The 20,466-nt window shown below is 36.8% G+C and overlaps 1 protein-coding gene across 5 annotated transcripts in view; it reads left to right on the top strand.

The window, feature by feature from the left end:
• The window catches only part of ANAPC10 (anaphase promoting complex subunit 10), a 225,128-nt gene that overhangs the window by 2,975 nt on the left and 201,687 nt on the right, over window positions 1-20,466 (top strand). For all 5 annotated transcript variants that reach the window (XR_012378036.1, XM_073892306.1, XM_073892305.1 and 2 more), the window contains exons 2-3: window positions 60-186; window positions 17,787-17,877. Coding sequence is in view for 4 of the 5 variants with exons in the window: in XM_073892306.1 (XP_073748407.1) it covers window positions 72-186; window positions 17,787-17,877 (206 nt within the window). In the remaining variant the exon portion in view is untranslated. The remainder of the gene's footprint in view (window positions 1-59; window positions 187-17,786; window positions 17,878-20,466) is intronic.

The raw sequence follows: 20,466 nt of genomic DNA, 5'->3' as shown, positions 1-20,466 counted from the left end.
CCCTTTGTAGAAGATGCTCAGATCCTGGTATAATGTGGATATTCTTGTTTTCTACATAGAATATTTAAAAAATGACCACACCAAACAAGACACCTCCTGGTGCTGACCCTAAGCAATTGGAAAGAACTGGAACAGTACGGGAAATCGGGTCACAAGCTGTTTGGTCACTCTCATCTTGCAAACCAGGTAAATCAAAATAAAACAAAAAAGTTGTTTGTAATAACTACTTAGAGTTTCCTTGCATGCTAGACTGATTTTAATATTCTTTTTTGTTTAGATGCTTGATTTTAATTCTAAAATAAATTTAATTGAGTTTTCATTTGTTATATATCTGTTCCCAATTGCTTTACTAATATCCACTTCGTATTTCATAAGGTCTCTTTTATCCTCCTCTATCTCTGCAATGATTTAGTTATTTGGTGAGCATTTTTTGTTGGCTGTTTCCTAGATGGGGTAAGTGGGTGATACATTTTTTGAGTAATTTGGTATTCCTAAATAATTTTATTTTACTCTTGGTTGGGATAGAATTTTTGGGTGGCAGTCCTTTTCTCAAAAATTTGTGGGAACTATTTCAGCATTTCCTTTTTGTTACAAATAAGAAAGCTTAAGCTTATCTCTCTTTTTTTCTAAGTAACTTGTTCTTTCTTTCTGGAAAGCATTTAAACTTTTTCTAATCTTAAAGTTTAAGACTTTTGCCAGGATATGCCAAGATACATGTGTATCTTTTCTCATCTGTCTAACTTATAATTTGATGGACACTTTCAATCTGTAGACTTAAGCTCAGAGAAAGTTTTTTAGCTTAAGGAACTTTAATTATAATGTTATTGGTTTAATTGTCACTTTTCCTTTGGAAACTTGTTATTTACACATTAAGACTCCTATAGCAATATTCCTAAGCAAACCTCTTTTTTTCCCCTCAAGATTCCTTTAGCTCTCTTTTTATAAGTAATTTTTGAGGTATAGTGTATTTACAATAAAACTTGTCCTTTTTAGGTGTATAGTTGTATGAATTTTAACAAACACATATGATCGTATAACCACCATCACAATCAAATATAGAATATTTCCATTATCCAAAGAAATTCCTTCATGCCCTTTTGTAGTCAGTTTTCTGCCCCCTTCCCAGCTCCTGACAACCTTTGATCTGTTTTGTATCCCTTAGGTTATGCCTTTCCCAGAGTGTAACACATCATACTGTATGTAGCTTTTTGGCTCTGGCTCTTTCACTTAGTATTTGTGATTTTTTTCTATGCTGTTACGTATATCTGTAGTTTGTTCCTTTTTATTGCTGATTACTATTCCACTGTATGGATGTACTATAGTTTATCTACTCACCAGTTAACGGATATTTAGGTTTGTGGTAACCAGCTTCCAAAATGGTCCCAGTGATCCTTATCTCCTGGTATTTGTGCCCTTGTGTTGACCTCTCCTGCACTGTCAGGATTGGTGTCTGGAACTAGTAGAATATGGCAGAAGTGATAGTGTGTGATTTCTGAGATTAGATTGATAAAAGACATTGTTACTGTGCCTTGTTCTCGTTTGGATCACTCACTCGGGGAAGCCAGCTGCCATTTTGTGAGGAAACAACGGGCCCCGTGGAAAGGTGTGTGTGGCAAGGCACTCTGGCCTCCTGACAGTAGCCCATGAGGAACTGAGGCTCTTGTCAACAGCATATGAGCAAGCCATCTTAGAATGGATCCTCCAGCCCCAGTCAAGATTTCAGATAATTCCTTCAGCTAACTTGACTGCAAACTCCTGAACATCCCTGAGCCAAAGTGCTCAATCAAGCTTCTCCCAACTTTCTATCTCATAGAAATTGTGAAATAATGCATGTTTGGTGTTTTAAACTGCTGTTTTGGGGTAATTGTAATGCAGCAATAGTTAACCAAGATTGTTTCCCATACTAGGTGATTATGGATAGAGCTGCTGTAAGCATTCATGTACACATTTTTGTGTGGGCGTATGTTTTCTTTTTTGGGGTAAATACTTAGGAGTAAAATTCTGTAGAATTTGTAGGAGTAGAATTTGTTTTTATTTCTTCATTCCCAATCTATACCTTTTATTTCCTTTTTCTGTCTTACTGTGTTAGGTAAGACTTCCAATATGATATTGCAGGGGAATGGTGAGAAGGGACATCCTTCTTATTCCTGACCTCAAGGGGAAAGCTCTTAGGTTCTCACCATGAAGTATGGTGTTAGCCGTCGGCTTTTTCATGGATAGATAAAGTTGAGGAGTTTCCTTTCTATTCTTAGTTTGCTGATAAATTTCATGTGAATGGATGTTGGATTTTGTCAAATGCTTTCTCTATTGATATATATTTTTTTCTTCTTTAGCCTGTTGATATGGAGGATTACATTAATTAATTTTGGAATGTTGAACCAGCTTTGCATGCCTGGAATAAATCCTACTTAGTTGTGGTATATAATTCTTTTTATATATGGTTTCTATTTGCTAGTATTTTCTTGAGGATTTTTGTATTTGTGTTCGTGAGAGATACTGTTCTTTCCCTTTCTTTGTAATGTCTTTTCTGGTTTTGGTATTAGATAATGCTGCCCTAATGGAATGAGTTAGAAAATATTTGCTCTGTTCTGTTTTTTGGAAGAGATTGTAGAGAATTTGTATCATTTCTTCCTTACATGTTTGATAGAAGTCACTAGTGAAACACCTAGCCCTGATGATTTCTTTTGGAAGGTTATTAATTTTTTATTCAATTTCTGTAATAGATGTAGGACTATTCAGATTATTTCTCCTTGTGTGAATTTTGTTGGATTGTGTCTTTCAGGGAATTGGGTCCATTTTATTGAAGATACTAAATTTGTGGGAATAGAATTGTCCATAATACTCTTTTATGTTCCTTTCTATTATCCATGGAATTAGTAGGGATGGCCCCTCTTTTGTTTCTGATATCAGTAATTTGTGTCTTCTCTCTTTTTTTTCTTGGTTAGCCAGGCTAGAGGTTTATTGATTTTGATCCTGACCTTTTCAAAAAAAATAGCTTGTGGTTTCAGTGACTTCTTCTCTTTTAACTTACCTGTTTTCAGTTTCATTGATTTCTGTTCTGATTTTTATTATTTCTTCTGCTTATTTTGGGTTTACTTTGCTCTCCTTTTTCTTGTTTTTTAAGGTGAAAGCTTAGATTACTGATTCTAAATCTCTCTTCTTTTTTAACATACATACTCCATGCTATAAATTTCTCTGTAAGCACTGCTGTCACTGTATTCTACAATTTCTGGTAATTTTAATTTTTTCATTCAGTTTCAAATATTTTACAGTTTCTTTTGATACTTCTTCCTTGATTCGTAAGTTGTTTAATCTCCAAATATTTTGGATTTTCCAGTTATCTTTCTGTTAGTGATTTCTTGTTTAATTCTATTGTGTTCTGAAAGCATATTTTGTGATTTCTTTTAAATTGTTTATGTATGATTTATAGGCCAGAATGTGGCCCATTTTTGTGAACATTATACATAAGCATGACAGGAATAGTGTATTCTTGAGAAGCTTTTATATTCTTTTGTCACCGGATAAACTAATCTATAAATGTCAATTTGATCAAGCTGATGGTGCTATTCTGTTCAACTGATTTACTGATTTTCTGCCTGGGATAAAGGCTAAGATTCAGAATTTAAAATTGTTTAGGTATCCTTGGTTTTTTTTTTTTTTAAAGATTTTATTTATTTATTTAACAGAGAGAGATAGTGAGAGCAGGAACATAAGCAGGGGGAGTTGGGAGAGGGAGAAGCAGGCTTCCTGTCAAGCAGGAAGCCCGATACGGGGCTCCATCCCAGGACTCTGGGATCATGACCTGAGCCAAAGGCAGACGCTTAACGACTGAGCCACCCAGGTGCCCCAGGTATCTTGTTTTTGTTTGCCTTGTTATTTTTGGATTTCCTTAGAGACTAATTAAATGGAGTATAAGTTTATAGTTCTTTGGATTGTAATCTCCTGGTATTATATAGGAGCCCTATTGATACCATGGTAAGTTGTAGGGGGAACAGAAGTGTTCTATAATCCTGTGACTAGATCTTAGTCTTTTAGTGGGCCTGTGTCTATGGCTATGACCTTTACAGGTGCTTCTCACTCCCCCACCCCCTAACTTATGTGAGAGACAGAAAGGCTGGAGGAGTCTAGAGTTGGGTATTTTCCTTCCCCCATGTCAGTTAGGCTCTAGTAAAAGCCATGTTGGTTAGACTCTAAAGTGGTTTTCCTAAAAGTCAGGTCTTTGTTAAAGAGAGCAGAATGCTCTGGATGTATTTCACAATGATTACTTTCCCCCCTCCCTCTGCAGGAAGCACTGGAGAATTTTCTTTGATCTTTACCCTGAAGGGAACCTGATGGGGCTCCTAGGTAAAATTCATGAAGAGGTAAAGCTCTTCTTAAGGTAGGGCTTCTAGGAGTTTTTATCTCAACCTCGTCCATACTCAGTGGCCAGCAATTAGTCAGTTAGCAATTACTCTTTAAGTTTTCCTACCAGTTGCTGCTTCTGGTAAGCTGTGATTCTCTGTATTCACCTGTTTCTTCAGTTTCCTGGGTGGTGGTTTGCCCTGTGACCTCAATTCTCTGTTGGACCTAAGAAGTATTACTGGTTTTCATTTAGTTAGCTTTTTTGTTGTTGTTGTGAGGATGAGGGTGATACTTTCCAAGTTCTTTACATGTCAGACTGGAAGCTGGAAGTTGTTCCTTTTCCTTTTAAACTATATATATATCTTTATATTTGAAGTGGATTTCTTATAGACAGCATTGGGTCTTGGTTTTTAATTTAATCTGATATTCTTTGTCTTTTCATTGGGAGTGTTTAGATCATTTACACTTTATGTATTGATACCATTAGATTTAATAATACTGTCTTGGAATTTGTTTTCTTTTTTTCTTGTTGATTTTTTTTCCCTCCTTCTCTGTTTTTGAATATACTCAGTATGTTTTATGATTCTGTTTTATCTTCACTGTTGACTTGTTGGTTATATATCCTTTTTGAAATTTTTGAGTGGTTGCCCTAAGGATTACAATATGTATCTTTAATTTTCATAGTTTACCTTCAAGTAGTAGTACACCACCATAGATATGGTGTATGACTCCTTCAGCAGTATACTTCCAGTTTCTCCACCCAGTCCTTTATGCCATTTGTGTCATACATTTTATTTTGGATATTTTAAGCTGCAGAATATATTGTTGCTATTTTTGTTTTAAATGGTAAATTATCATTTGGAGCAATTAAAAATTAAAATGCTTTTTATGTTTACATTAATTTTTTTCGATTTTGGGAACTTAATTTCTTTGAATAGACCCAGTTCTTCTATCTGGTATCATATTCCTCCTACCTGAAGAACTTTTTTTTTTTTTTTAAGTTTTTTATTTATTTGTCAGGGAGAGGGGAGAGAGCACAAGCAGGGAGAATGGCAGATAGAGGGAGAAGCAGGATCCCTGGCGTGGGACTTGATTCCAGGATTCCAGGATCATGACCTGAGCCGAAGGCAGACGCTTAACGACTGCCATCCAGGTGCCCCTGTTTTTCATTTTTTTTTAAAGATTTTACTTATTTATTTCAGAGAGAGAGAGTGAGCAAGTGAGCATGTGCGCTCAAGTAGGGGGAGGTGCAGAGGGAGAGAAAGAATCTCAAAAAGATTTGGTGCTGAGTGCAGAGCCTGACATGGGTCTTGATCTCATGACCCTGAGATCATGACCTGAGCCACAATCAAGAGTCGGACGCTTGACCGACTGAGCCACCCAGTCGCCCTAGTCATACTTATTTAAAGTCCCTGTCCAGTAGTTCCAACATTTGGGTCATATCTCAGTGTATTTCTATTGATTGCCTTGTCTTTTGGTAATGTTTGCTTTTCTTGTATGTTTAAGGGTTATAATCTTTTATTGAAAGCCAAATATCTTTTTTTTTAAAGATTTTATTTATTTATTTGTCAGGGAGAGAGAGAGAGAGAGACAGAAAGCACAAGCAGGGGGAGTGGCAGGCAGAGGGAGAAGCAGGCTTCCCGCTGAGCAGGGAGCCCGATGTGGGACTCGATCCCAGGACCCTGGGATCATGACCTGAGCCGAAGGCAGACACTCAACCGACTGAGTCACCCAGGCGTCCCGAAAGCCAAATATCTTGTTAGTAGATACTGGGAGGAATGGATGTTACACTTTGAAATGCGTACCTCTTTTCTACTATTGGTCCTTTATTAGGAGTTGACCTGGTTTTTTTGTTTGTTTTGTTTTTTTGGTTTGTTTACCTTCAGTATCTCACAGGGTTCAAATTCGTCTGAATATGTCCAGTGCTTATGATGGGGGCTGTTGTGCCAGAGGAGGTGTTTTTTTGTTTTGTTTTTGTTTTTGTTTTAATTCCAGTTAGTTAACATATAGTGTAATACTAGTTTCAGGTGTACAGTATAGTGATTCAACACTTCCATACATCACCTGGTGCTCATCACAACAAGTGCACTCCTTCATTCCCATCACCTATTTCACCCCTCCCCCTGGTAACCATCAGTTTGTTCTCTGTAGTTAAGAGTGTTTCTTGGCTTGCCACTTGCTCTTTTTTTCCCCTTTGCTTGTTTGTGTTTCTTAAATTCCACGTATGTGTGAATTCATATGGTATTTGCCTTTCTCTGACTGACTTAATGTCATTTAGCATAATACTCTCTAGCTCTATCCATGGTAGTTGCAAATGTCAAGATTTCATTTTTTTATGGCTGAGTAATATTCCATTTTGTGTGTGGATGTGTGTGTGTGTGTATACACACAGACACCACATCTTCTTTTTTATTTTAAGATTTTATTTGTTTGAGAGAGAGTGAACACACATGCACACAAGCAGGGGGAGGAGTAGAGGGAGAGGGAGAAGCAGACTCCCCACTGAGCAGGGAGCCTGATGTGAGGCTGGAGTCTGATGTGAGGCTCGATCCCTGGAGTTTGGGATCATGACCTGAGCTGAAGGCAGATGCTTAACCGACTGAGGCACCCAGGCACTCCGACACCACCTCTTCTTTATCCATTCATCAGTTGATGGACACTTGGGCTGTTTCCATAATTTGGCTATTGTGGGTAATGCTACTATAAACATTGGAGTGCATATATCTCTTTGAATTAGTATTTTTTTCTTTGGATAAATACCTAGTAGTGCAATTGCTAGATCAAAGGGTAGTTCTATTTTTAATTTTTTTGAGGAACTTCCATACTGTTTTACCTAGTGGCTGCATCAGTTTGCATTCCCACCAGCAGTGCAGAAGGGTTCCCCTTTTTCCACATCCTTTCCAGTACCTCTTATTTCTTGTGTTGTTGATTTTAGCCATTCTGACAGGTTTGAGGTGATATTTCATTGTAGTTTTGATTTGTATTTCCCTGATGATCGGTGACATTGAGCGTCTTTCATGTGTCTGTTGGCTATACGTCTTCTTTGGAAAAGTGTCTATTCATGTTTTCTGCCCATTTTTAATTGGATTATTCATTTTTGGATGTTGAATTTACAAGTTCTTTACATATTTTGGATACTAACCATTTATCTGATGTCATTTGCAAATATCTTCTCCCATTCTGTAGATGTGTTGATTTTCATTGTGTTGATTGTTGTGTTGTGTTTAGTTGCATTGATTGTTTCCTTCGCTGTGCAGAAGCTTTTTATTTTGATGAAGTCCCAATAGTTTATTTTTGCTTTTGTTTCCCTTGCCTCAGGAGACATATCTAGAAGGAAGTTGCTATGGTTGATGTCAAAGAGGTTACTGCCTGTGTTCTCCAACCAGAGGAGTTTTTTTTAATGTTCCTCTATTTTCAGTTTTCAGCTATCTCTGTACGCCTGTGCTTCTGAGTGTGTCTCTTCATGCTTGTGCCTTGCCTTCAGCAGTAGAATGCTGTGCCTTGTCACTCAGTGCAAGGGATGAGAGGCAGGGCTTCTCTGTTTTCCTGGTCCAGCTATGATCTTAATCCTTGTGTGCCTGGCCTCCAGGGTAGGACTTTCTCAGCATTTTGGTCCCTCCTACCTATGATAGCCAAACTCTGCCTTGGATCTGTGGCTGGTCTTTTGTGGGAGAATTTTCTGCTCTATCTCTCCCCACCCCGCCCCAGAGGAAGGACTGTTTCCTGCATCTACCCCAGGTGTAGAGGGTTTTTTCTTTTAATCTTCTCCCAGCAAAGAAGGGTCTGTCCTGGAGTCAGTAGGTTTGATGTTCATCCTCTAGCAGCTTAAGTCCTTTGTTCTGTTGGAGAGAAGGGTTTGGGAAGGAGGGTGGGTCTTTTTGCTTTTCCTGCAGTTGTGGTCAGTTCCTTTCTTCATGTATCTACCATTGAAGTACGCTTTCTAGTCTCCTGCTCTCCTCCAAATCTTTCTGTTCCATATACAGTGAAGGTCCTTGGAAAAGAGTCTGAGAGTCAGTGTGAGTTCCCCTTATATTTGGGACTACCAGGGTTGCTGTACTTTTATGCTAGCCCACACTTGGCCTTTAACAGTTTGTTTAGCAAGTTCTACCTAATATTTTATGTGTTTATTTGGCCGCTGTTCCTCCTCCCACGCTCTACTACAATTGGGACAGGCTATATATCGTTTTTTTCTCCTGAGGTTCAGAGTTGCCCCTTCTTGGATTTTAGGCTTTTTGGTTGCTGTATTTTTTCAAGCTCTTGTGTTTTCAAGAAAAATTATGAGTTTGTGGTTTATGTAGCCTCTTCTAGTTTGAATGGGAGTGATGCCTTTTTCCACCTTCCTACATCCTGGACTGCTTCAGAAGTTTCTAATATTCTTTATACTATAAAATAGTTCTATGAATTTGCTCAATTTGAACACCTCCCATTGCTTGATTTAGTAGCATAATTCAACTGGTACCTTACGGTATTAGTAATAGGGGGTAAATCGGTCTCAGTTCATATCCTTTTATGCTGTGGATTTTGCAGAGGGCAGCACATCACTGGCTCCCTGAAGATGCCCCACAGCTCTGACATCTTGGAGGTACAGAATCAAACAGTAGTTCCCCCTGCCATTAGAGTGGTGGGATCACTACAAAATGTGTTAAGTATGAAAATCATGCAGTTCATCAGTGTTAGGTCATACATTGTACTTCCATCACCTTGGGTCCCTCAGTGAACTATCATTAGGTGATTATCATTTTATACAAAAAGAGTGAATGACTGCTCTTTATTAATGAGAAACAGGATGAGAAGGTTGTTTAACCTTTGCTTCTCTGTGGTCAGATATTTTTCTTTTCTAGGCAGCAGATAATTGCTAAAGTCTGTAATACTGTTAGAGAGTAAAAGATAAAAAAGAATCTTTACTATCGAGTTCACAATCTAGTGGAGGAATTATAGCTTTAAACTAGTCATTATTATGCAGTATAATAATTTATAACTATTATTTAGTGCTTACTAAATGACAGGTCCTGTTTTAAGTACTTTACATGTGTATGCAGTACATATTGTTATTTTTATCATTTTCTAAACGAGGAAACTGTAATACAGAAAGATTAAGTAATTTGGCAATGATCACATAATTAGTGGGAATGCTGTGACTCAAGGCAGTCAGGTTCCATGGTGTCATACTGCTTTCCACTAAGTATGGGCTCAGTAGTGGCCCAGAGGAAAAAGTGATTGATTCTGCTTAACAGATCAGGGAAGGCTTCATGGAGATGCTTGTCCTTCATGATGGAACAAGAAGAGGATTTCACTGAATAAGGACATAAACGTAAGGGGCGCCTTGGTGGCTCAGATGGTTAAGTGTCTGCCTTCGGCTCAGGTCATGATCTCCAGGTCCTGGGATCAAGCCCAACAAGCCCCACGTCAGGCTCCCAGCTCAGCGGGGAGTCTGCTTCTCCTCTCCCTCTGCCTCTCCCCCTTCTCATGCTCTTTCTCTGTATCTTTTTGTCTCAAATGAATAAATAAAATCTTAAAAAAAAAAAGACATAAAGGCAAGAGGAACAGTATGCACAAAGGTGTCGAGCTTAGACCAAACATAGCTCATTCAAAAATTGTAAGTAAAACTAGAACAGAGGGAAGTGGCATAGGTGAAGCTAGCTAGTTAGGTAGAAGCCTGATCATAGAAGGCTTCGTTAAACAGTTGATACTTTATTGTACAGAGCCATTGAAAAATTTTAAGTAGCAGAGTAAAACACTTAGTGTTCGCATTTGAGAAGTGTAGAGGATGGATTGAAGTGAAGCAAGGTTAAAAGAAATCATTTAGAGGACATGCAAGAATTCAGGTGAGAAGTGATGTAAGGAAGACTTTTAATAAACTTTCAAAATGTTCATAACTGTTTGTTGGAGGTACAAATTTACTTGCCTGTTACAGTGTGGTAGGTGGTATAGAGCTTTGCAAAATTATTCTGTCTTTGGAAATAGTGGTTCAATATTTCACTCAGATTAAAGTTGGAATGTATTTAGTAGATTCAGCTTAGTTGAAGACACATCACAAAACAATTCCACAATTCAGCACAATTGTCAGTCTCTGTCCAAGAGACTGGAAAAACTAAAGGTCAGATTTGTGTGACTACTAGCATTATAACACAGTCTTATTACAATAACTTAATCATTTAATTTCATAAGCACTAAATTCATATCATCTTGAGAAACAAAATTAGGGGACAAAGAGGTAAATCTTCTGTGTTTGACTCCATATTTGATACTTTATAAGCCAACAAAAATAAGAATTTGGTGAGGCTGTATTTTGTGAACATCTGATCCATGACATATTTTCCACTCATTTCATATATTTTACCAAGACATTGCTTTTATGAATTAATTTTGAGAGGCATATTTGGATGCTCTTCTGTTTTTCTTAAAAAAAAATCACAAAATTTTAATTTTTTTAAGTTCATGCCATAACTGACAGTTGTGATCATTGAGTAACTTTCTGGTTAAATAGCAATATATGCTCTGGAGAAAATAAAACAGCAATATAATAAATAGATCAAGAAAGCCTTCTCTTGGAAAATGAAATTTGTGCTGAGATCTAAATGTTAAGAAGAATCCACTGTTCAAAGATTTCAGAGAAGAACCTTGCTGACACAGGAAACAGCTAGTTCAAAGGCTCTAAGCTAAATGGTTTGGAATGTTTGAGTTTCAGAAAGAAGTCTAGTGTGGCTAGAGGATGGCAGGTAAGGAGGAAAAGTGGTAGAAGATGAATTTGGAGACATAATAAGACATGGGCCAAATTATGAATTCTGGTAGAATTTGGATTTGAAGTAAAATTTGGATATGGAGTACAAACAGGTGTCACTGGAGATGTTAAGCAGGAAAGAGAGATGATCTGATACAGAGGCTTTTTTTTTTTTAATTTCTATGGCAGAATTTATTGATTTACTTATTTATTCTTTGAGGGGGAAGGAGCAGAGAGGGAGAAGGAGAATCTTTTTTGTTGTTGTTGTTCTTAAAAAAATCACCATGGCCACTGAGAATAATGACTGGTGGGAGAGTAATGGTGTAGACCAGTGGAGGAAAGACTAGTACAGTACTTTGTGTTAGATGATGTCGACTTGGCATAAGCTGATGGTGGTTGATATGGAGGGAGATGATGGCTTTGAGATGTATTTTTAGAGGTGGAAAACTCATGACTTACTAAAGGAAAGGAAAGATTCCAGGCTGACTCTTAGGTGTATGGCTGAATAACTCGGTATTATTTCCTAAGTGAGGTGGGGGGAAATAAATGGGTTTTGGTTCAAAAAAAAGTTATGATTCAGATACATTAATTTTGAGATTAGCATTCTAGTGTCGTATTTATTAGGCAATTGAGTATAGAAGCTTGGAGCTCTGGGGGAAGGTCTGGGGTGGAGACACAAAGTTGAGGGTTATCAATACATTGATGATATTCTAAGCCTCGGACTGGATTGACTCCCCTAAGGAGAGATTGTATTCAGAAAAAAGAGTAAAGTCTCAGGGCACTTCAAGATGTAGAGATCTGGCAGAACAGCAGGAATAAGAATCAGCAAAGGGAACTAAGAAGTAGCTGCTGAACTAGTTGGAAAACTAGGAGAGTGGGAGATGATGGATAGAAGAGAAGACAGTGTATCAAGAAGTTAGTTAATTCATCTCTCTTTTTTTTTCTTTCTTTTTTCTTAAATTGAAGTGTCCTTGACATGCAGTGTTATATTAGTTTCAGGTAGACACCATAATGTTTCGACAATTCTGTATATTACACGATGCTCATTTCTGTAAGTGTAGTTACCATCTGTCAGCATACAGATATGTTATTACAATATTATTGACTACATTCCTTATGCTTTACTTTAATTTTACCCATGAGATCATGACCTAAGCCGAAATCACAAGTCAGATGCTTAACTGACTGAGCCATTTAGGTGTACCACCCCTTTTTTTTGACGAGTCTTGCTAAAGGTTTGTCAATTTTGTTATCTTTTTAGAGAACCAGCTCTTAGTTTCATTGATCTATTGTTTTTTAGCCCATTTCATTTATTTCTGCTTTGCTTTTTATTATTTCTTTCCTTCCACTGACTTTGGGCTTTGTTTTTCTTTTTTTAGTTCCTTTAGATTTAAGATGAGATTATGTTTGAGACTTTCTTGTTTCTTGAGGCAGGCCTGTATCTTTGTAAAGTTACCTTTTAGCTGCTGTTGCCATTTCCCAAATATTTTGAACTGCTGTGTTTCCATTTTTATTTGTCTCCAGGTATTTTTTGATTTCCTCTTTGATTTCTTTGTTGATCTCTTTGTGGTTTAGTAGCATGTTGTTTAACCTTCCTGCGTTTGTGCATATTTCTTCATTTCTTTATTATAGCACTTAACACTTTATATTGTAATTTATCTGCTTAAGTTCCTCAGTGCTGGCCAGTAGAACATATTGGACTGTACAGTGAGGTAGCTGCTAGCTATGTGTGAGTACTTTAAATGTGACTAGTGTTACTGAGGAATCAAATTTTAAATTTTATTTATTTTTAATTAGTTTAAATGTAAATAGTGATAGCATAGATAGTGCATTAGATAGATGAACTCCTCCACGGAGACCGCATGTTCTTTATCTTTGTGTCTTCAGAGTAAAGACAATGCCCTAGTTATAATAATGCCTTAGCAAGTGTGAGGAATTTGTGTTAAAAGATATGTTTTAGGTGACAATGGCTGTTTTACTCCTAAAGGCAATCTAAGCTGGGCTAGTCAAATGTATCTCATCTATTGATGTGTTAGTCAGCTCTTGCTGCACTCATGGTGTGTAACAAACAACTGTAATCTCTCAGTGCTATATTATAACAACAAAACTTATTTCTTGCTTGGTTATGACTTGGCTCTAGGTTGTGAATTGGGTCCAGGCCTGCTCCATGTGTTCAGGCATGATGTCTTAGTGGGGTGCCAAAATTTAAAAGGCCAAGCCAGACCTTGCAAGCACATTTAAAACCTCTGTTTGGGGGTGCCTGGGTGGCTTGGTCGGTTGAGTGTTCAGCTTTTGATTTTGGCTTAGGTCATGATCTCGGGGTCCTGGGATGAGCCCTACATCAGGCTCCAAGCCTGGTTCAGAGTCTGCTTGTCCCTCTCTTTCCCTCTGCTTCTCCCCCAATTCATGTGCTCCCTCTCTCTCAGTTTCTCTCTGTCTCTCAAATAAATAAATAAAATCTTTAAAAATAAATTAAATTAAACCATTGTTTGTGTCACATTGATTCACATTGTGTTGACCAAAACAAGTCATGGTTAAGCTCCAGTATGACGAGTGCAGAATCAGTTTCTTCCCATGGAGGATGGGTAGAAAAGAGTGGATATTTACTAAGCAATAACAGTAACTATAGGTGAATGCTGGTTTTCTTTTCCTTAGGGAAGTGGTTCTCATCTGGGGATGATTTTGCCCCATAGGAGACACTTGGTAATGTCTGCAGATGTTTTTGATTGATACAACTGCTGGCATGGGGAGGATTGTGACTGACAGCTAGTGGATAGAGGCCAAAGATGCTGCTAAATATTCTGTAATGCACAGGGCATCCCCTGCCCCTGAAAGAATTATCCAGTGCACACTATCATTAGTGCCCAGGTTGAGAGGACTTGCCATAAAATATTAGTTCCAAAATTTTAGCATGCATCAGAATCACCTATAGGATTTATTAAAATACAGACTCTCAAAGGGGTTAACTCTGAAAGTTTCTGATGTAGTTCTAGAATTCCTAAATTCCCAGATGATAATGATGCTGCTGGTCCAGGGACCATACTGTGAGAACCACTGCTTTAAGAATCAGTACATCATACAAAAGTTTTTTCTGGATCATATCATTTGTGTGCTTTATCATGGTACCTGTTAAAGCACTTATCACAAATTGGTCTTTCAGTTCTTTCGTTTGGGCTAGAAGAATCGAGGTATAATACCGAGTGGGAAGCTTTGGAAAAGAAGTTTACTCTATGAGTCATGGCATTGGCACATAAACATATGTTTATAAAATGTTCTGTTTGTGAGATATATTTTGAAGAAGTAGAAGCTGATAATCATACTTAGTACTCCAGAGGTAAAGATTTAGACTGATTGGTTCTTGACGAGATTGTAGAGATTGCACCTACTTAGTTGTACTGTTGTAGTTTCCTAAGCAGTATCTCAGAAACAAATTTAAAATGATTAGTCTTGAGTTACAGGACATCTCTTATTCTGGATAAGTTATTCAGGTTTTTTGTTTAATGTTTATTTTGCTTGTTAAGAACAAACACCATCTTATGAAATTCTTTGAGCTCACACAGGTAAAACTGTGAAATGAAGAGAAAAAAACTAGCTAAATAGCTAAAATAAAGTTAGTGTCAAAAGATCTTTTAATCATAGAACATTTAATGGTGGAGCTCTTAAGGAAAAGTCGTATAACTGAGTTATCTTCTTTTAGGGAGCTCATAAGCTGGTAAGAAGAAAAAGGTATTTAAAACTTAAGAACTCTTTATATTGGTAGCAAAACAACTTTTTATCTTATAACTTGTGGAAGTAAATATTCTGGATTAGCCCTAAAAATAATGTATAAAGAAAGAATAGAAGCATGGTCTAAGGTAGCACTGTCAATAGGAGTGTAATGCAAGTGCATGTGTAATTTGAATTTTTCTAGTAGCTACATTAAAAAGGATAAATTGGTGAAATTAGTTGTAATATGTTTTTAAACCAATATAAGTAGACTTATTATTAATGAGATATTTTGTATTTCTTACTAGTCTTTAAAAACCAATGTGTATAGCAAATTTAAAGTTGAACTAGCTATATTTCAAGTGTTCAGTAGCCACATGTGGCTAGTGGCTACCATATTGTACAGCACAGATCTAAGAGTTACAGAGTGAGTAATGGAGGAGCTCAGTTTTTATATTTTAAGAAGATTTTCTTTGGGGCAATAGAAAGCTATTTTTTGAACATTTGCCTTGGTCACAGTCTGAATTCAGACCATCATCACTTGCAATGGCTTACCATGGCTTTCTCCCTTCCTGGCATTGAAGAATCTATCTGAAGACCCTGATCTGATTATTTCCTGATCATATGACTTACCTACTAAAAATTCTTCAGTAGGTTGGTTTATTTTTCAAGACAATTTATACTTCATCTCTTAGTGCACTAGTCTGTATGATCTGACTCCTTTCATATGTCTCTGACTCATTTCCTGATTTAATCCAATGTGTATAGCCTTAGCTTCCAAAAGGACCTACCTTTGTTTCTGATAGATTCCACTTTTCTTTTCCCATGCCATTACATGTTTTTCTCTTTACTGAATGCTCTTTAACCTTGCTCTTCTACCTCTTTACCTAGCTAACTCCTATTACTACTTCAGAATACAATGCAAAAATTATTTTCTCTGGGAAAACCCCTCTCATTCACTAGTATATACTGTAAAGGCAGCATGTGCAAATTTAAGATACAAATCGCAGACTGGGGAGAGCATATTTGGATCACGTGGAACAGACATGGGGTTAATATCTATAATAGTAGAAGAGTTATAAAGCAATAAAAAGACCAAAGTACAGTGAAAATATAGGAGATTATGAATAGTTATTTTCTATGAGAAAAAATATAAATGATCAATGAAAGTTTGAAATCTAATTTTTCACCTATCAGGTTAGTAAATATGTGAAAGAATGATTGCATTTTAACATGAGTACACAGCAGAGCTGTCCAACAGAAATTAAAGCAAACCACATATGTAATTTAAAATTATCTAGTACCCATATTAAAATTAAAAAAGGTACAATTAACTTTCATAATTTATTTTGTCTCAGTATGTCCAAAATGATTTTAATATCTAATCAATATAAAAACTTATTAAATAGGGGCGCCTGGGTGGCTCAGTCGTTAAGCGTCTGCCTTCGGCTCAGGTCATGGTCTCAGTGTCCTGGGATCGAGCCCCGTGTCGGGCTCCCTGCTCAGCGGGAAGCCTGCTTCTCCCTCTCCCATTCCCCCTGCTTGTGTTCCTGCTCTCGCTGTCTCTCTCTGTCAAATAAATAAATAAAATCTTAAAAAAAAACCTTATTAAATAGATACTTAATGTCTTTATACTATGTCTTCAAAACCTAGTGTAAAGATTTCAGAATACCCTAATTTTTACTAGTTATGTAGAGGAATAGGTGTTTTTGTACATTATTGGTAAAGATGCATTTTGGAGGAGAATTTGGCAATATTTATCAAATTAAAAATTTAAATCACCCAGGGTTCTATTCCTAGAAATCCATCCTCCAGAAATACTAATATGCACTTAAAGATTATAGATAGGTAGATGTTTACTGCAGTGTTGTTTTAACAGGAAAACATTGGAAACAGCCTAAATGTCCTCTAGAGTTTTCGTTAAATAATTATGATATTTCCAGGCAGCGAGATACTGTATAACTTTTAAAAAATGTGGGAGCTGTTTAGGTTAACTGAGTTTTTATATGGGTTAAATAAATGTTAATATAATCATGTAAGATACTTAGAATGTGTCTGGCCCATAGTAAATGTGATATCAGTGTTTGCTGCTATTATTATTAATATTATTATTGATACTGAAGAATCTTCTAGATATGTTAAGTGAAAAAGAAATGCAAAGTGTAGAACTTTGTAAGGTATGCCATTATTTGTGTAGAGGGGAAAAAAGATATATGCATTTGCTTATATATGTGTATGGTATCTGTGAAACAGTATGTAAAAAACTGATAATACTGATTATATTTGGAGAGGGAAACTAGATAGTGGGAGGGGGAATAGAGACTTTCCACAATGTTCTTTTTTCTACCTTTGGAATTTGATCCATAATGAATATAGTACTTAGTGAAAAAATTAAAATGTAAATTAAATTTATTTCTCTTAAATATTTTTGAGAAATCCATACTTTACCATTAAGTTATTTCTATAATTAGTATGAATTATAATGATTTTAATCAAGAAAAAATAATACAGGATATTTTTACTTCAGTTATGTAGAATGGCTAGATGATATGAGATTCTAGGCAAATTTAATTTTTGATTAATCAGAAACATTTGGTTTCAAAGTGTGTATGACTTTTGAAAATATTTCTTAAGTTGTCCTTCTTGTTGCCATAAGAAAGATATATGGCATATTGGACTTAATAAAATCTGATTTTGTAGGACATGAGGATCATTCTTACTACCACCTTATAGAAAGTGTAAGAAACTGGGTTTGAATATGTGCTGTCTTTAGAGTATATTTAGAAGACATTCTTTAAAAATTAAAGCCAACAACCAAGAACACTTGCCCTAATATAAACTTTTGTGTGCATATTCTAAGAGTTGAGGTCTGGTGAAGAGGATGGAAGAATTCTAGTTAATTTAAATTTTACAGTATTGACCATCCTATCTATCACATTTTCTAGACAAATGTGAATTTTATATTTGGAATATATAGCTCTTTCTTGTTCATGAAAACTTACTGTCACTTGTGTTTTAGGATTTGGAGTGGATCAATTACGAGATGACAATCTTGAGACTTATTGGCAATCAGATGGCTCCCAGCCTCATTTAGTAAACATCCAATTCAGGTAATACATTTTTGGATTTTTTGATTTGTGTAGGTTAACTGGACAAAGTGATCTATTTTATTTACATAAAATTGAAAGAAATATAGAAATTATAGCGAAATGCACTTAACTCTGGTTTTTATAAGCCTTGAGATTATTTTTCTATTCCTTTAGATTGTGTTTTAAGTTTTCTCAGTCTTGTCTTTTGTGAATTCTTTGTAATACTTTACACAGTTCCTTTTACGTAGAGATTTCTTAAATGTACTTTTCATGTGATTTATTTTGGAAAAATATGCTTTGCTTATGACCCAAAGCAATGAATGCCTTCCTTAATGCATTGCATTAACTACAACTGGAGTGATAATAGTAAGTTCTTTAGGTATAGTCTATTCATGTAATTCTCAAATTTGTATTTCCATTTGGAAAAAAAATTATTTTAACCTAGAACCTCTAAGGACATTTTCAGGTTTGAAATGCTTACTTTCTCAGGGAAAGGAAAATTACCATATGGTTTTCAATTGCTTTGAATTTATTGAGATAGATGGAAACCAGCTAACTTGATTATTTTGCCCCACTTATATCATCTATTTTAACTTTTTTTTTTAAAGATTTAATTTATTTATTTTGACAGAGAGAGAGACAGCAAGAGAGACAGCGAGAGAGGGAACATAAGCAGGGGGAGTGGGAGAGGGAGAAGCAGGCTGTCCGCGGAGCAGGGAGCCCGATGCGGGGCTCGAACCCAGGACCCTGGGATCATGACCTGAGGCGAAGGCAGACGCTTAATGACTGAGCCACTCAGGCGCCCCTATTTTAACATTTTATAGCGTTGTATTTTTAGTTTGTTTTTCTTTTTAAAAAATATTTTATTTTTAAGTAATCTCTACACCCAATGTGGGGCTTGAACCACAACCCCAAGATCAAGAGTTGCATGCTAAGTGCCATTTTAGTTTGTTTTTCTCACTGAGGGTACAGATCAACAAATTTCTTTCTTTGTTTTTTAAGATTTATTTATTTATTTATTATTTTTTTTTTAAGGTTTTATTTATCTATTTGACACAGAGAGACAAAGCGAGAAGAGGGAACACAAGCAAGGGGAGTGGGAGAGGGAGAAGCAGGCTCCCCGCTGAGCAGGAAGCCCGATGCAGGACTCAATCCCAGGACCCCGTGACCACGACCTGAGCCGAAGGCAGACACCCAACGACTGAGCCACCTAGGGGCCCAATTTATTTATTTGAAAGAGAGAGTGTGCAAGCGAGCACACAGAGGGAGAGGGAGAAGTAGACTCCCTGCTGAGCAGGGAGCCCATTGTGGGGCTTGATCCCAGGACCCTGGGATCATGACCTGAGTTGAAGGCAGATGCTTAACTGAGTGAGCCACCCAGGTGCCCCAGATCAGCAAATTTCTTATGAAAAAAACAGATAACAAGCATTTTACGCCTTCTGGGCTATCGGGTCTCTTTTGCGACTACTCAGGCCATCATTGCAGGAAAGCAGCCATAGGCAATGCACACTGGCCAAACTTAACTATTCTAATTAAACTTTATCTTAAAGGGGTGCCTGGGTGGCTCAGTCATTAAGCATCTGCCTTCAGCTCAGGTCATGATCCCAGGATCCTGGGATCGAGTCCCGCATCAGGCTCCCTGCTCGGCAGGAAGTCTGCTTCTCCCTCTCCCACTCCCCCTGCTTGTGTTCCCTCTCTTGCTGTCTCTCTCTCTGTCAAATAAATAAATAAAATCTTTAAAAAAGTAAATAAACTTTATCTTAAAAAAGTAGGTGATGGGCAGAGTTCACCCATTGGGTAGTAGTATGCCAATTCTTGTGTACTAAATATGTATATACCAGAAATAAAAACAGCACCTTATATTTTTTAAAGACTTAAAATATCAGATACTTTGCTAAAATGCATTACCCGTTCATTTCTTTTAACCTTTACAGCTATTTTTATCCTTATTATTTTATTTTATTTTATTTATTTTATTCTTATTTTTGCAAATTTCAAGAACCACCAGTTCTTTATTGGTGAAAACATGAATCCAAATGGCATGATTGCTCTGCTGGACTACCACGAAGATCGTGTGAACCCATATGTGATTTTCTTCAGGAATGGTTTAGAAATGGAAAAATGCTAACGAATTTGGCTATTACTTTGGGTGTGTCACCTGTTGTCATACCTGGCTGTTGCTTTTCATCCACACAACACCAGGACTTAGACAAATGGGGTGGATGTCATCTTGAGCTCTTCATTTATTTTGACCTTGACTTATTTGGAGCAGGGGCATTGTTTTGTTTTGTTTTAATTTTATTTTATTATGTTATGTTAATCACCATACATTACATCATTAGTTTTTGATGTAGTGTTCCATGATTCATTGTTTGCGTATAACACCCTGTGCCCCATGCAGTACGTGCCCTCTTTAATACCATCACCGGGCCAACCCATCCCCCCATCCCCCTCCCCTGTAGAACCCTCAGTTTGTTTTTCAGAGTCCATTGTCTCTCATGGTTTGTCTTCCCCTCCAATTTCTGTCCCCTTCATTTTTCCCTTCCTGCTATCTTCTTTTATTTTAAATATATAATGTATTATTTGTTTCAGAGGTACAGGTCTGTGATT

Source organism: Callorhinus ursinus, unplaced genomic scaffold (genome assembly GCF_003265705.2).
Source record: "Callorhinus ursinus isolate GAN/ISIS: 27379988/994484 unplaced genomic scaffold, GSC_fseal_2.0 scaffold4, whole genome shotgun sequence".
NCBI classification, from domain to species: Eukaryota; Metazoa; Chordata; class Mammalia; order Carnivora; family Otariidae; genus Callorhinus; species Callorhinus ursinus.
Note: the sequence above shows the minus strand (reverse complement) of the source record. Positions and strands in the feature narration are given on the sequence as shown.